The sequence below is a fragment of the Lolium rigidum genome, chromosome 2 (assembly GCF_022539505.1).
Source record: "Lolium rigidum isolate FL_2022 chromosome 2, APGP_CSIRO_Lrig_0.1, whole genome shotgun sequence".
Lineage (NCBI taxonomy): Eukaryota > Viridiplantae > Streptophyta > Magnoliopsida > Poales > Poaceae > Lolium > Lolium rigidum.
The window spans coordinates 10,794,923-10,809,693 of record NC_061509.1 but is presented as its reverse complement, the minus strand read 5'-3'; the positions used below and the strand labels follow the sequence as shown (position 1 = coordinate 10,809,693).

Here is a 14,771-nt window from a genome sequence, read left to right as displayed (position 1 = left end):
CCCATTTGATCGGACACACACAATATACATAACAAAGTACCTTCATTTTGCCAGGTAAGTAGTGTGCGTTGAAACCATCTTTCCTTTCATGGCCACCGCGCACCTTAGTATCATTTTTCTACGACTCTTCTGACTGAAATCCATTTTCATACTGCAAGAAACAGCAGCAGACGAGTCATCAGATGGAACATCAACCATTTTAGCAAGAAAAACAGTACATCCAAACATGCAGATCCAGAGCACATGAATGGGAAATCAAGAAATAACCTCCTGCTGCTTCCTTCCATATCCTCTCCCTCCCTGGTTAACTCACGATATACCTGCGCACCAGCTCGGGTAGCTGCTGGTCGCCTCCAGATTCATCGTCGATGCGGGCGTCTCCATCCTTGCTGCTCCCTACTCGTTGTCCCAACCTATTATTGGCTCATTCATCAGAAGGACCACCAAATGGCTCACAGAGCAAACACATAAAGAGGTTTCACAGGAAAGAGGGGAATATTAACATAATTCTCTTACCTTCGTGGATAGACAATGGGGCGAGTGCGGGACAACATCGACGGCACGAGAAATGAGGATGAGCACTGTACCCAACAAGCAAGAAAAATGAGATTACAAAAGGTGATAATACCTCATCTGGTCTGTTTATCATAAATGGAAGCATGTATTGCCTAAAATATATGACAGCTCATCTAATCATATAACTTTACTGAGTTGTTAGACACAAAAGCTATAAATCTAGAGCCACCATTCCCATAAAAAATCTGAGAAGAAGTGCCAAATAAGCACGAAAAATACAGGAGTTTTGGTGTAAGCACATAGTGAATACATCCAGGTTATCCATAGAGGCAAGATTGCTATGCGCATCAAGAAGCCAAAAATACATTGCACTCGAAGGGACAAGAAGTATCAAATTATTACATGTGAATGAACGAAAAAGACAGGTACAGAATAAACATGCTTAGGTGTGCCATCCTTAGTCAACTCAAATAGGCTGACATGTCTTGCTATCCAATTAGAGGATATCTTGATACACGCGTAACTGTTCAATAAAAGGTAATAAAAGCTAAAAACAAAGCTGCAAAAAATAACAGGTAACCATTGCTTACCTGCTTCTTTAGTGGAGGAGTGGGCGTTGAGCCATGCCACAAACGCAGAGCCGCAGATGAAGGCGCAATCCATGACTGTGCTCGAGCAGTAAGCTCATGATGCTACATCCATACACGAGTTTAGAGTCTTGTTATTACCTCATCAAGACTCTGAAGCGTATTACACTCCCACGAGCAACGAAGGCATGTTGTCGTTCAGGATGCCTTCACCTGGAGCTATAATTTGAGCATAAGAAATTTAAAATCAAGCAACACGATAACATAAATATCCAGATGTTTCAGCCATGGGCCTTGACTGGCATGGTACGTATATAAGGAAAACATATGTGGGCCAAGACAATGAACACATTCAGATGTAAAAATTCTAATCTTCGGAATAGACACAGCGAAGTTTCCGCAGATCATGACAAATTGGAATATAACATTTAAGATAGCATGTACAATCACCAGAAAATAGTCGTTTATTAATATATCTGAGTTGAGATAAAAGGTCCTACTCAAACACCAACACATATTAGATTTGGTTGCGATCTCACAAAAAGCAATTTAGATGAAGTTGATACAGGGATAATAAATACTGAGGAAGCACATGTGAGAGACAATTATAAACTAACCTAAACTGTCTGAATTTTCTGTAGTGGAAAAATTCAGTGTCCAAATTATTTGAGCGAGCCCAGTCCTGCAATTTTCCAATTGTGTGCTTGGAATCACCGCCAAGAGCTTTTGTGTACTTGGAGTCACCGCAAAGAGCAAACAGTCAAACCCAATCGTGTAGGTATAAACAAAAGAATCTGACATGCAAAAATCAATTTATATATGGAACTATTGTCTGACACCACCAAGAGCTTTTGTGCTCAATTAACTTCTAGATTAAACAATTATAATTCACCACAAATCAATCGAATAACCAATTAAGATACGCAAGTGTAAAAACAAATGTAGGCAAGAAGAAACCTGAATCTTTATTAAATGCAAGGACCTCTTCACCTCTGCTCAATACAAATATCAAAAGCATCATTATCATCAGGTAGAAGAAAAGCGCCAGTGTCATTAGGTACAAAAAATGTGTGCCTTACACTCCCTAGCTCTGCATCCTCGTCTACATCCTTCTTAATCGTTTCTTGTACCTCGAACACTGCACTAAATTCAGATTAGTGAGACAAATAAAATAGACCAAACCTACAGAGAAGGCACTACCAGCGGCAAACATTCACCTAAATGAAATTATAGAACAATAATTGATTTAACTTGATAGTATTTTTTTAAACCAGATCTACTTGGAATCTATTCGGAAGACAATAATGCACGCCAACTAACTATGATAGGTCAAGAAAACCAAGAATCATGAAATAATTTCATCTTCCCTGTTTAACAGGCCTAGGGAGTAAATCCAAAAGAAAACTTCTTCTGTTTGAAAATTACATGATCCCCGAACCAATTACTTAGAAACCCTTACATATATGATAGGAGCAGACACTACATAATTAGGAGAGATTTGTGGTTACTCTGCTTTACCTTCATTTCATTGGTTGCTTAGGAAGGATATAAAGCTCCATCCATTGAAGCACATTCAGTAATTAAGGCCATCAACTAAGCTGAGATGCAGACACCAATTCTACAAATCTACACGTGGACAGCAAACAAACAAAAGTTGTTAAGATCCTTGTACTCCCTAAAATGACCGAATGCAAATGATCAAGATGAGATACCAATATAATCAGAAGTGTCTGACTGGGCATTACTTATAATAACATATACAAATAAAAAAGTAGTTCCAATGACAAATTTTTTTTTATCAAGTGCAGTCAATGAATTAATGATTTGCCCCTATTGTGAAAGACGGTAAAGCATAATAACTGGTATCAACACAAATGGTAAACCAAAATCAACCAGGTAACAATCCATTTCACGTAAGTGAGAAATAAAAGGAGTTTTCTCACATGGGGCTTGGACCAACAATTTGGTTGCTGCGCCGCCACCGTCGTCATCAGCGCCTTATCAACGAATCCAAGGCCATGTCGAGTAAACGCAGGGAGAGGGTAAAAGCTAGGCATACATTATAGGCTCGCAAAATAACAAATCATACTTCGGCACCTAATTCCTTATTTCTCCTCGCTACTTAGTTTTAGAAAATCCAGGGCTGCTTGGCCAACAATCAACACATAATATGGAAGAACTAAGAGATACATGAACTAAAAATATCTGAATCCATGACCCGAGGTACTTTATAAACAGCAATCCGACACCTAACTAACAATGTGGATCACCACCACATAATTAATATGTGTCCTAATCCAGAGATGGAACACGTATAAATAATTTATGTCATACAATAAATGAAGGATCCCATATGTGCCTTGGACCTGTCCAATCCCGCGCATGAAGTCCTATGCACCAGGAGCAACCACACCAACATTACGGTCTTGACCCCCTTCCGAAGCCTCTGCAGAAAAAAGGGTGTCGGCCAGAACACACACGAACATTTTAGCGGGTGAGAGAGAGATTAAGATCATATAATGCATATGACAACAATACACAAAATATCTTAATGGAGAGCAGTATTAGGAAAATATATCATATATATTCCAATTGAAATCAATAACGTCCAAATAACTCAGTTTTGATTCTTCATCTCTGGTCAACATAAATATCAAAAGAGCCATATATAGATTCAGTTTAGACCGTCGTCACAGATCTGGAGCTTACCATAAACATGTAATGATCACCTGGTATCATCTGATTTGCATGATAACTTCAAATCCATGTGCTGCTTTTGTTCAATCAAAATGGGCAGGAATATAGCAGTAAGCAAGCTGCATAATTGGGAGAAGATATCCATATCAAATACAGAAAAAATGATAGTTTTCACATCCACATGGAAATATTAAGCCAATATCTACTGCAGCTAGCTTTAAGCCAAAACTAAGAAATAATGTAGCCAAAATAAACCTGAATCTTTACTGCATCCAAGAACCTCTTCATCCGTGCCCAATCAGCAAATCAAAAGAGTGAATAACCTTCTTGTACTTTTGTGAAACACCCGGTTGGCATAAATAAGCAGATCCGCAAAAACAAACTGAACTTCTCGGGATTAAGAGAGAAATAGAGAGAGCGAGAGAGATGAATCATAAGGAGATTTTAGGACTACGGGTCCCGCATTCCATGTCGAGTCAAGCTGTGGCAGCGGCCCCGTATATTCCGAACCACATGCTCGTGTAGGAGCAAATGCAAGCACGACGGCTGGGAGAGGGAGCAGCGGGGAATAGAGGGTATTGGAATCCTACCCGATGTACCAGAGGCGGAGCGGTACAGCCTGCACGCGAACGACCATGAAGATGACGACCTGCAGAGGGATTGGCGTCCTTCCCGAGGACGACGATGGTCACGGCGCCATGGAATCCTCCTGCGATGTGGACGACGACACCTTCTCCTCCCGTGACCAGCAAAAAAGGGAGAGGATGGAGTAGGGGATCGCGACGGCCGATGCGGTGGGGCGGCGAGATCTCGTGTGATTTCCCCGCGCTGACCTCCGCTTGTTGCTGCCGAGGCAACCGCGATGGAGAAGAAAAGGAAGCCCGGCGGCGGCGCGCAAGGTGGCGGCTAGGCAGGGGCGCGAGGCGAGGCGGCGGCGTTGAGGCACGCGAGGAGGACGAGGCGAAGGGAATCGATAGGGTTTGTCTCGCATCGGCCGGTTGGCTCGGGCCGGTTTTGTCTCACGTTGGGCCATCTGCGTCCAATCACCTAGCGATACGTGGCCTAACTGCTGAACGCCAAACGAGCTGCGCGGCCAGCCCTCACGCGCCGAGTGGCCTATCGTGGATGGCCTCTCCATGCCCCATGGGGGTGCAGCAATTATACCTTTAGATGCTAGTTGCTATCCCTCGCTTCTCATCGATTTGATGGTGGGCATTGCCGTGTGGGGCCCACCAGCGACCACCCTCTCCTTCTCTTTCCGCGTCCCCATCTTATCTCAGGAAAAAAAAGACGCATCCCCATCTTTTTTCTCAAGCACGCCTCGCTCCCATGGAGCTGGGTTCGGTTCCGCTGCCGCCATCGCCGATCCAGCCCCCGCCGTTCCAGACCTCACCGGGCCCAGCCCTGTAGGGTTCGATTCCGCCGCCGCCGTCGCAGCTCCAGCCCCTGCCGCCTCAGTCGCAGCTCCAGCCCCCGCCGGCCCAGCCCTGTCGGGTTCGGTTCCGCCGCCATCGTCGTAGCTCCAGCCCCTGCCGTCGCCGATCCAACCCCCGCCGTCCCAGACCTCGCCGGCCCAGCCCTACTGCTCTTACAGCTACTCCCCCAGCCGCTCACCCCGGCTCAAGTTGCGCCCCGCCTCTCCATACGCAGCACCGAGCGTCGCCGGTGATTGAGCCCGCCTCTCCACGCGCAGCAATGACCGGCGGCGACAACCGAGTGCGTTACTCCGTGCGCAGAAGCGAGAGTTGCGGGCGATCGAGCCCGCCTCCCCACGCTCAGCAGCGACCGGCGACGACAACCGAGCCTACCTCTCAATGCGCAGCAGCCAGCGTCGCGGGCGACCGAGGCCCCCTCTCCACGCGCAGCAGATTCTGGCCCAGGTCTACCTCCTGCTCGATCCAGTGCACCTCTCGACGTCCTCCTCGACCGCTCAGCGTTCTCCTCGCTGCCAAGTGCCAACGGTAAAAGTTGAACTCCTTTCAATTTTTGTAATCTCTGTTTGTACCATGAAATCCTTCCATGTTTAGGTTCATGGAGTTTCAGTCAGCTCCTGGATAGCATAGTTATATGACACTTGCTATGTTTTTTCAGTAAAATGCAAGGTGCTGTTGTGTAGTTCTTTGCCGGTACAGTTTAATTAAGTATAGCATGGACATTTTAATTGCCATGTTGTGTAGTTCTTTGCCGGTAGTACTTCTATTGCTAGGGTTAATGGCTGCTTCTTGCCCAAGTATTTTATGTCTTGAATGGTTTTTCATTCGAATATGATAATGGATTAAGTGTATTCTATAATCAGGAGTACATGTAATATATATTGCTGCGATTTTTGAGTTAATAAAGCTCCTTTCATCAGAAAAAACGTAGTCTGTGTTTCCATTTAATATGCTTTCTGAGATCTGGCGATTCCAGTGAGTTCTAACCTAGGATACTTTGGATACTTTAATGGATTTACCTTTGCCAATAATATTTTGCAAAACGCTATGGACATGTGGCAAAACTATGGAAGTGAACTATGATGTGGTATCCCTTCGATAGTTTCCATATGATTCGTTTTGTGGTAAGTGGAAGCTTCAACACTGGACATGGGTTTTTTTTTATGTTCTGAAGGATGCTACTATATGTTAAGCTTCAGTATAGGCACACACTTTCGATAGAAATTGTGTTCAGGAATCCAACATCATCGTTTGTTTGTCTTGAAACATAGTATGTTTCTGTCTTGTAGTACTAGGTTCTACATTGATCATGTGATATTTCTTTTTTGTTCCAAGACAAACATGGTCTGACAAAGGTATAAAACTATATATATGCATGCCATCAATCTGTGTAGTAAACAACTATTAGGCATCAGTACTATATAGAGAAATTGTATCGAAGTGAATTTTCAGTTTGCCATAAGGTACTCCTTGTTTGGATTTCATGTTGTTCCTTGAAGACAGGTAATGGTAGTAAATACACTCTATACATATGCAAAGTTCTAATTGATTTGGCTACTGTTCATAGTTAAAATTGTCGCTGGATTCATAACTAAGTGTTTGGCTTCTTCAACTCTAGCATCTTCCTTTCTTTGTTGTAGTACTAGGCTACTAGCTAGGTATCAGGATGTTATTGTTTCGTAATAAATTATCAAGACCGTTTGTACAAGCTCTTGCAGTTCTCTGTTGTTCAGTTTCCATTGGTGCGACAAAGGCGCATAATCTTCAATCAGCATCATGAATCACCCATTGGACCAAACCAACTTGTTTTGTTTGTTCAATTAATGGATAATTTGATGATCAAATGGCAATATTTATGCTTGTGTGGAGTACTCTTAGTTTGGTCATACGTGAGCTGTGCAACAATACCATTTTGGGTTCAGTTAGGCTACACCCACATAGTGCCAATATTCTTAGTTTCTCTAGAATAGTTTACGTCGGTTGTGCAACAAAGACCATTTTGGTTCAGTTAGCTACGCCCATATAGTGTATATCAATGAGTCACATATAGATTAGTTGCTTATATAATAACCTGTAATTTTATTTTTCCTAAGTTTCTTATAATTTTTCATATATATATTAACCATTGTGGTTTGAGCAGATAACCAAGACCACCCTGTAATCCATGTATAACTGATACCAGTTTTTTCTCGCCAAATAAAACGAAGGAAAAGAACGATTGTTTTTCAGAACTGAGATCATCGTAGAATTCTTCCTCTGTTGCATTCATATAATGCAAGCATTCTAATGGTGTTTCATTCTCGGCAGAGGTGGATCCCGAGGGTGCAGATGTACTTTGAGCTCTGCCTCAGTGTCTGCCACCTCCCAAAGTCCAGTTATGCGCGAAATCATGGAGACCTCTCTCAAGTCTTTGTTGTCGTTTGATTTGGAGGTCTTTCTCCTTGACATGAAACTCGCATCTGAATCTATCTCCATGAATTTGGGAGCCCCCAACCTCATTTACTGTGTTTGCATCCAGGTAACATGCGCCCGTGATATTTCCGCTCTTCCTTGACTTTGCCAGAGTTCCGATATGGTGCCTCTTTTGTTGGTAACAAATGAAGGATAAACTTTTTGTCCGTTGTTTTAGTGTTGAGGGACATGGCAAATTAGGTTTTGAGTTTTTGTATATGATAGCTTAGTCCGCATCCAGGTGGGCGATGGCCAGTCAGTGCTGTTTTGGAGGGACCGGTGGATTGGGGGACGGTCGGCCGCTGACATTGCGCCCGGGATAACATTGCATATTTCTAACAGAAACAAGAACGCCAGAACTATTGCTCAAGCGATGCGTGAGAACAAGTGGATCCGAGACATCTCTGGTACGCTTGCCACGAGAGGCGCACGAGTGTGTGTGGCGCTGTGGAATGCGATCAACAGTGTGCATAGGCAGACAGGTGAACCCGACAAACTCTCATGGCCATGGAATAGCTCTGGTACTTACACAACAAGCTCGACATACAGGATGCTATGTCAGGGTAGGGTTCGATTCGAGCTGGGTACGGAGATCTGGAGCAGCAAAGCAACTCCAAAGGCCAAGCTGTTCATGTGGCTTGCAGTTCAACATAGAATTTGGACTGCGGATCGGCGAATGAGACATGGTTTGCAGCCACAATCCTCGGCGTGCTATGTCTGCTTGCAGGAAGAAGATACGGCTGAGCACCTTTTGATGCAATGTGTGCTAGCCAGAGAGGTGTGGCACAAGTGCAGAGTCCTACTTGGTCTCCAGTTTGAGGCACCTCTAAGGGATAGCACGGTGCAGCAATGGTGGTCGGTGGAGAGAGGTAAGTTCAGAGATAAGGAGCGCCATTGGTTTGATAGCTTGGTCTGTACCGCTGGACACGCGCTTTGGAAAAATCGAAATGCCTGGTGCTTCAACAATGTACACCAACAGAGATCTACGGACGAGCTTACGGCATTGATCCTTGACGAGTTCTACAAACTCAAGGCGGTGCACAGATCTGGAGATGGAGTGTTTGACAATGGCTAGGAAAGTAGGCGTGTGTGTGTGTTTTTGGAGTGTGTTGAGTTCCCCTAGTTCTCTATGTTCGCATGGAAGAACTAACCTGTAAATTTTCTCTCTGTCTACTATAAAAGAAAGGTACGCGTTCGCGTACTCTCGAAAAAGTTTTTGTATATGATTAATATTGATTGATTCCATAATACGGATGCACCTTCTAAGAATGCAAACATGCTCTTTTCATGTTATGTCCTAGTGGAGCACTCCGAGCATCCCCTACTCTGAGGTCGGGACATAGAGGATGCCGTTCACAACAGTGAGGGAGCCAAGGTAAGACGCGACGACACGGGCTTCGGGTGGGTGCCTCGGTTTCCATCCGGTGTCATCTCCTACAGGAAACCCAGCAGCTATCGCCGTGTACGAGGCGGACCACCTTGTAGGCGCCTGAGGGGACGGCATGGCCGAAGGCCGTGGTTGTGTTCATCCGCGTGGTGAAGTCCTCGATAGTTTCTATGGAGTTGGGCTCTTTTTCAGTCTTGGGGTGGTCACGAGCACCTCGCCTACTCGGTTACGCAGATAAGGTCCTGGCGGAGAGAGCTTGCCGAAGGAGAAAACCCTCCTGCTCCATCCTTGATCACCCTCCTGCTCACAACATGGCCATGGACATCCACCAGTTGTAGCTCGTCACCTTTTTTACATCCTTCTCCGCGCGCGAGAGAGAAACGCAAGGAGCGGCTCGGCGTGGCGGGACGTGTGCACGGCCACGAAGTTTGGATCGGAGATTAGGGCGCACCACTCCTTGGAGACACCGCGATCTGCACACGGACCACGCCGACAATCTGGAGAGGATCTCGAAGATGATATCGTTTAGTAACGAGGCGGCGTCGACAGCCCATGGTGCACGTGTGCTCCTTCTTCCGCGGGCTGGGTTAGCCGGCCGAGGGTGATGGCGGCGTCGTCTGGGCGTGGGGAGAACCGATGAATATCGCTGGTGCGTCATTGCGATAGTGGCAGCACGCTCGGCCGCGGCGCTCGAGTGGAGGCGAGGAAGATGGTGGCGTAGTTTGGGCGATGGGGCGACCGGCGAATATCGCTGATGCGTCATTGCGAATGCGGCAGCACGCTCGGTGACGGCGGTCGAGTGGAGACGACGCAACGAGGAAGACTTGAGCTGTCGCGATCGAGGTTGAACCGTTGAAGACGTAGATGCGGTAGTTAAGCAGGTTACAATGATCGAGATTGAGACGGTAATCCGATTGACTAGACACCTCATGTTGGACTTTGACTTGGACTAGGACTCCCTTTTTTCATGATAATTGGTTTGTTAGTCAAATTTGGAGCAAACATAGAACAACTACCCTACGCATACCTGCATGTCCGCATTGCAATTTTGTTGGACGAATCAAGATCGAGTTAACTGAAAATAAAAAAACAACCCCTGCGCTGTTAGGCTAACATGTCTCTAACACATCTGAATAAAAATCTGGACTTAGCTCTAACACGCCAGAATAATCGTCTGGAACGCGGACAAGGGCTTGGAGGCAGTCCGCGGAGAGGCTGCTGAATATTCCGGCGCCACCCCTGATCTTCCTCCTGCTCACAACATTGCCGTGTATATCATGCACCTGTAGGTAGACGCCTTTGTTAGGATCTCCACTCGAGACGAAAACCACAATGTCATGCTCTTTCTGGCGGGACTTGTGCGCTGCCACGAAGTTCGAATCGGAGATGATGACGCACCACTCGCTGGAGACGCATCGGAATCTGTACATGGACTTTAGTGGCACTCTGGAGAGGATCTCGAAGATCATCTCGTTTGGTAACGAGACGACACCGGCGGACGATTCATGTGTACTAGGAAGATGGCTTTTGTGCGAGGGTAGGCAAAGCTGAGACGTCATGGTGGTGGTGGCAGCACGTAACAAGGAGGGCTTACTACAGCCGTGGAGGAAACTAAGCAGGTTAAGAACCCGAGACCTGGCACCATCGTGTTTGATTTGGACTCCCTTTAGGAACCAAACTTTTTTTTTTCAAAAATTTCACCAATCTATTAATAATCATCAATAGCAGTAGAAACTAACACAAAAGTAATAAAAAAATACAATTAGGTCTTTCGACCACCTAGCGACGACTATAAACACTGACGCGAGCCGAAGGCGCTGTTGTCCTCGTCCCTCCATCATCAAAATCGGGCAAAATTTATCGTAGTAGAGATTGTTGTAGTAGACAAACAAGAAGTCGTTGTGCTAAGGTCCCAAAGAACCAACGCACCAAAGTAGCAATCGAAAGAGACTGAACTGAAACCACACCAACAAACACGAAAACCGATCGTATCCCGCGAGATCCGCCGAGCACATAACTCCACGCGCCCTCCGCCGATGCTAGACGGGCCTCCAGAACAAGGATAGAGCGGGGAGGATCTTATTCTTACATCAAGATGGAGCCGTCGCCTCACCATCTCGAAGAAGACACTGAAAATAACCTAACAAAGAACGAAAACTTGAGGCCGTGGTCTGCCACACCGCTAAAGCCCTAAGGCCACCCGGAGGCGGAGCGGACCAGCTGCATCGCTGGCGAGGGAACCGAACCCTGGATGGGTTTTTTCAGCCGCCACCCAATGCTTCTCCTGGGAGTCCCGCACTTACCGTTTCGTCATTCGTCCGGTTGTTCAGAAACCTAGGAACCATTGATTTGGTAAAGTCGAATATGGAACAGACACAACACGTCCATCACTTCAATCCCACGTACGTCACTTCTAAACACAACTCCCCTACAAATTACAACTCCATGCACATCTACAAGCCTGAACTGAACTTTCTTCCACGACACCGCTAAGGCCACCATCATAACACAGCAGCTTTGTCAGCATGCTCGTGACGTCCATGCCGGTGACTTATCCGGTGAACGTGCAGCTCTCGTCTCGTAAGGACAGTGCCTCCTTTGTGCTCAGGGGACTTGCTCATCTCCATGTTGCTCCCTGGAGTGCCAAGTATACAGGCCAGAGAGTCCTCCTCAAATAATCTCTGCAAACATAAACATAGAAATAGGTGAATAATGTTCCTTTTTCTAATTCAGACCATATAAATGGCCTGTTCTTTTTCCCTGTAAATTAACGACCGACGCTGGCTACTAGACTGCATGGATCTAGCATTAGCTGCAACTCACAGTGCTTACGCTTGATTCAGCCTCGTCGTCCTCTGAGCTGTTTGCTTCATACTCCTTCATCCTTTCCTTGAAAGTGTAGTCCACATATGAGTTACGCTGGCGCCACCTGAAAAGTCGTTGATCTTGATGCTGGTCACTCAACAGATTCTCAGCTATGAAGTGTCTTTGTACAGCTCCAACCAGCAATTCATCAGTGCTATGGTTATTAAGTATTCTGTGAATGAAACAGATTGTTAGTTGGAACACCCGAGAGGCTGATACCGAAAGAATATAAATCATAGTTGGAGTACATTTTAGCTAGCTCCATCTTCATGCGTTCTTCTCCACCTTCCAAAACATGTGTAGCAGACGCAACATAGGACTCATAATACATCATGTTCCCAAAAAGTGAGGCATAACCTGTAATATAGCTTAATCAACTTAACACTTCTGGTGAAAATAGATAAAACATTGATAGATGGGCACCGTATGAAAATTCAGATCATGGAATAATCGCTAAGGATGTGTCCAGGGTTCATGTATCTGATCCGCCTTTCCATCACCAACTAGGAGGAGCATACCATCAGTTTTGATCTAAATCTAAAATTTAAAAGGACACCTAGTGTATCGAACTATTCTTCAACTATGCCAAGCTCATTTGGAAATATATATATTGCAAATGTAAACGTCTACATGGTCTTCATAATAACAAAATGTGCATGCCTGGGTTTTAAATGTTTTCTACACATCTTAATCCCCCTGATAAATGACACGCCACCCGCATGAGCGAGCAGGGACTCGTGACTCGACACCATGATAACAGAGCGCTGTCTACTGAGATTCATCTAAGTGGAATCATGAATGAACAAATGGCATGAGCCCCACGTGCGGAAGGAATGGATTAGTGCAAACTGTCTATTTACTACTTCCCAGCTGAATAAGACCAGGTGGTACGTCAGTAACTACAACATATTTCCAGAATAAAGATTTCAAGAATCAAGAGATAGAAAGCTGCATATGCCTTTGTATGTCATTATCAATATTTAGAGGGATCAGTAGCAGGTGAAAAGCCTTGAGATTTACCGAAAGAGTAGCAGAATGACTGTGAACTAGTCAGAGGTCGAAACCCAAGAAACTTAGGAGCTGCATAAAAGAGTACAAGTTAAAATGTTATGATACCAACGAAGAGTCTCTGAAGCAGCAAACTCAACAATGATGGTTTTGCAGCTTTACTCTATACAGCCCTGCTGCACTCAAGATGATTTGTTTATTTTGCTTGAAACCGAATATGCGTGACATGCAAAGTAAGTAATTATACAGAGTGTGCAATATATAAGCATTGTGTTTACCATCTTTTTTGTACTGACCCCATATAAATCTGTGTATTGTATCGCGTTTCTTAATCACGTTTCCTTTAAAGGTAGTCTCTTATATAGCCTTCCAAAGTTAGTGTGTGCTCAAAACTAAACTTCCACAGACAGCAACACGACGAATAGACAGGAAAGGTGCAGGGACGACAGCCAACACTGCTAGGCCGATGCAATCATGCAATGAGGACGGAGCAGCATCCGGCGTGAGTCGATGCCCAAGCGCTTGCAGACACCTTCCATGCCGCAGCCTTACCCCACACAAGGAGCAGGAACAAACAGCACATACCTGCACCCTTGTTCATTCCAAACTTCCTCATATCAGCTATCGACATGTTTGGACAAAACCTGCTTGTTAAAACGCTTCTCTAGGTGCTACAAGGCACCTTTTGTCACTGAAGCTGCTGAGCTAAAACGGCCATCTAATAAGGTCCACAAGCGGCGAGAATTTCATGGCGAGGCTTGTGCAAGGATCAAATAGAATGGAGAATGTATTGATATTCTTCGGGCAACATGGTTGTTGTATTGTTTGTGAGAAATATAAAATCTTGGCCAGTAATTAATTTATCTGAGTTGTTGCGCAAAAATGTTTGGTTGAGCATTTGTTTCTTCCTAGTCAAATAAGAATCCTATAGCGAACGCCTTCAAAAGCTTGTTCATTTACCCCGCAAAAAAAAGCTTTTTTATTTACCCGAATGCAGATCAGTATTTGCATCTTTTCGTTCAGTAGCAGAAGCATTGTAAGCTTGCGAGCTGAATAACAGTGGGGTTCCAATAGCGCACCAAATGTGTTGGGGCATTGCATAACAAATTAAGCAGTTACCAACACTTATATGAGTACTGTCTAATATGATACATCTTCAAACAATAAAAAAATATTTTTGTCACTTGAGCGATTGTTTCTCGTTTTCCACGGTCGCGAATCAAACAATAAAAAATACTAATGGAGATTTGCATCTCATCAGTACAGAATTACAGATCGAGGGAGAGCGGATGGGCACCTTTTCTCATAGCAAACCACAGAAGGGAGGCCGACCCGAGGAAGTTGAGAAGAAAGGCCAGGGTTGCTTCTGTGGTGATGGAATGAATCTCTGTATCCTCCAGCGGGGTCACCGGGTCCTGCAGCAGCAGCAGCATTGGGATAGGATACCCCCAGATCGATCAGGAAACCCGCCGCCCCGCCGGTACCAGCAAGAATCAAGAGCAGCGCCTGCGCGCGCGCGCGACGAGACGAACCTTGGCCCGCAGGGAGATCTCCAGCTCCCGCATCGCCGTCTTGGCCCCGTGCCGCTGCATTGGCGACAGAAAACGCAGGCACGGCCGTCAGTCCCGTCGCAGCACGTAGGGGGGGAGGAAGAACCTAACGAGACCTTGGGCTACGAGGGAGGGAGGGGGCGTTTGCTGCGAAGTGCGAACCTTGCCCTGTAGGAACTCGAAGAAGTGCTCCAGAACCATCGCCGCCGGCCAGGTCCTGCGCCGCTAGACCTGGGAGAGGTTGCCGCAGTTTGGGATGGGGAATAGTGAGCGAGAC

The 14,771-nt window shown here is 45.6% G+C and overlaps 2 protein-coding genes and 2 long non-coding RNA genes across 5 annotated transcripts; 1 reads left to right on the top strand and 3 right to left on the bottom strand.

Annotated features, from left to right (window-relative positions):
* Window positions 1–3,517: 3,517 nt before the first annotated feature.
* Window positions 3,518–4,146, bottom strand: LOC124691150. Its single transcript, XR_006998809.1, has 3 exons — window positions 4,056–4,146; window positions 3,813–3,873; window positions 3,518–3,549 (listed from the first exon to the last, which is right to left on the bottom strand). It is a non-coding gene; the product is annotated as an uncharacterized LOC124691150 (long non-coding RNA).
* A 2,014-nt stretch (window positions 4,147–6,160) lies between these two features.
* Window positions 6,161–8,933, top strand: LOC124685957. The gene is made up of 4 exons (XM_047219975.1): window positions 6,161–6,357; window positions 7,541–7,664; window positions 7,752–7,823; window positions 7,926–8,933. Exons 3-4 carry the CDS (start codon window positions 7,806–7,808, stop codon window positions 8,757–8,759), a joined length of 852 nt encoding a protein of 283 aa, XP_047075931.1. The 5' UTR covers window positions 6,161–6,357; window positions 7,541–7,664; window positions 7,752–7,805; the 3' UTR covers window positions 8,760–8,933.
* A 2,546-nt stretch (window positions 8,934–11,479) lies between these two features.
* LOC124685956 lies at window positions 11,480–12,283 on the bottom strand. Of its 2 annotated transcripts, none has more exons than XM_047219973.1 (3): window positions 12,185–12,283; window positions 11,895–12,108; window positions 11,480–11,752 (listed from the first exon to the last, which is right to left on the bottom strand). In XM_047219973.1, exons 1-3 carry the CDS (start codon window positions 12,268–12,270, stop codon window positions 11,573–11,575), a joined length of 480 nt encoding a protein of 159 aa, XP_047075929.1. In that variant the 5' UTR covers window positions 12,271–12,283; the 3' UTR covers window positions 11,480–11,572. The 2 variants fall into 2 exon arrangements, with proteins under 2 accessions (XP_047075929.1, XP_047075930.1); XM_047219974.1 differs by having other exon boundaries at window positions 11,904–12,108.
* A 2,005-nt stretch (window positions 12,284–14,288) lies between these two features.
* On the bottom strand, window positions 14,289–14,771 carry LOC124685955. The gene is made up of 3 exons (XR_006997654.1): window positions 14,657–14,771; window positions 14,477–14,530; window positions 14,289–14,359 (listed from the first exon to the last, which is right to left on the bottom strand). It is a non-coding gene; the product is annotated as an uncharacterized LOC124685955 (long non-coding RNA).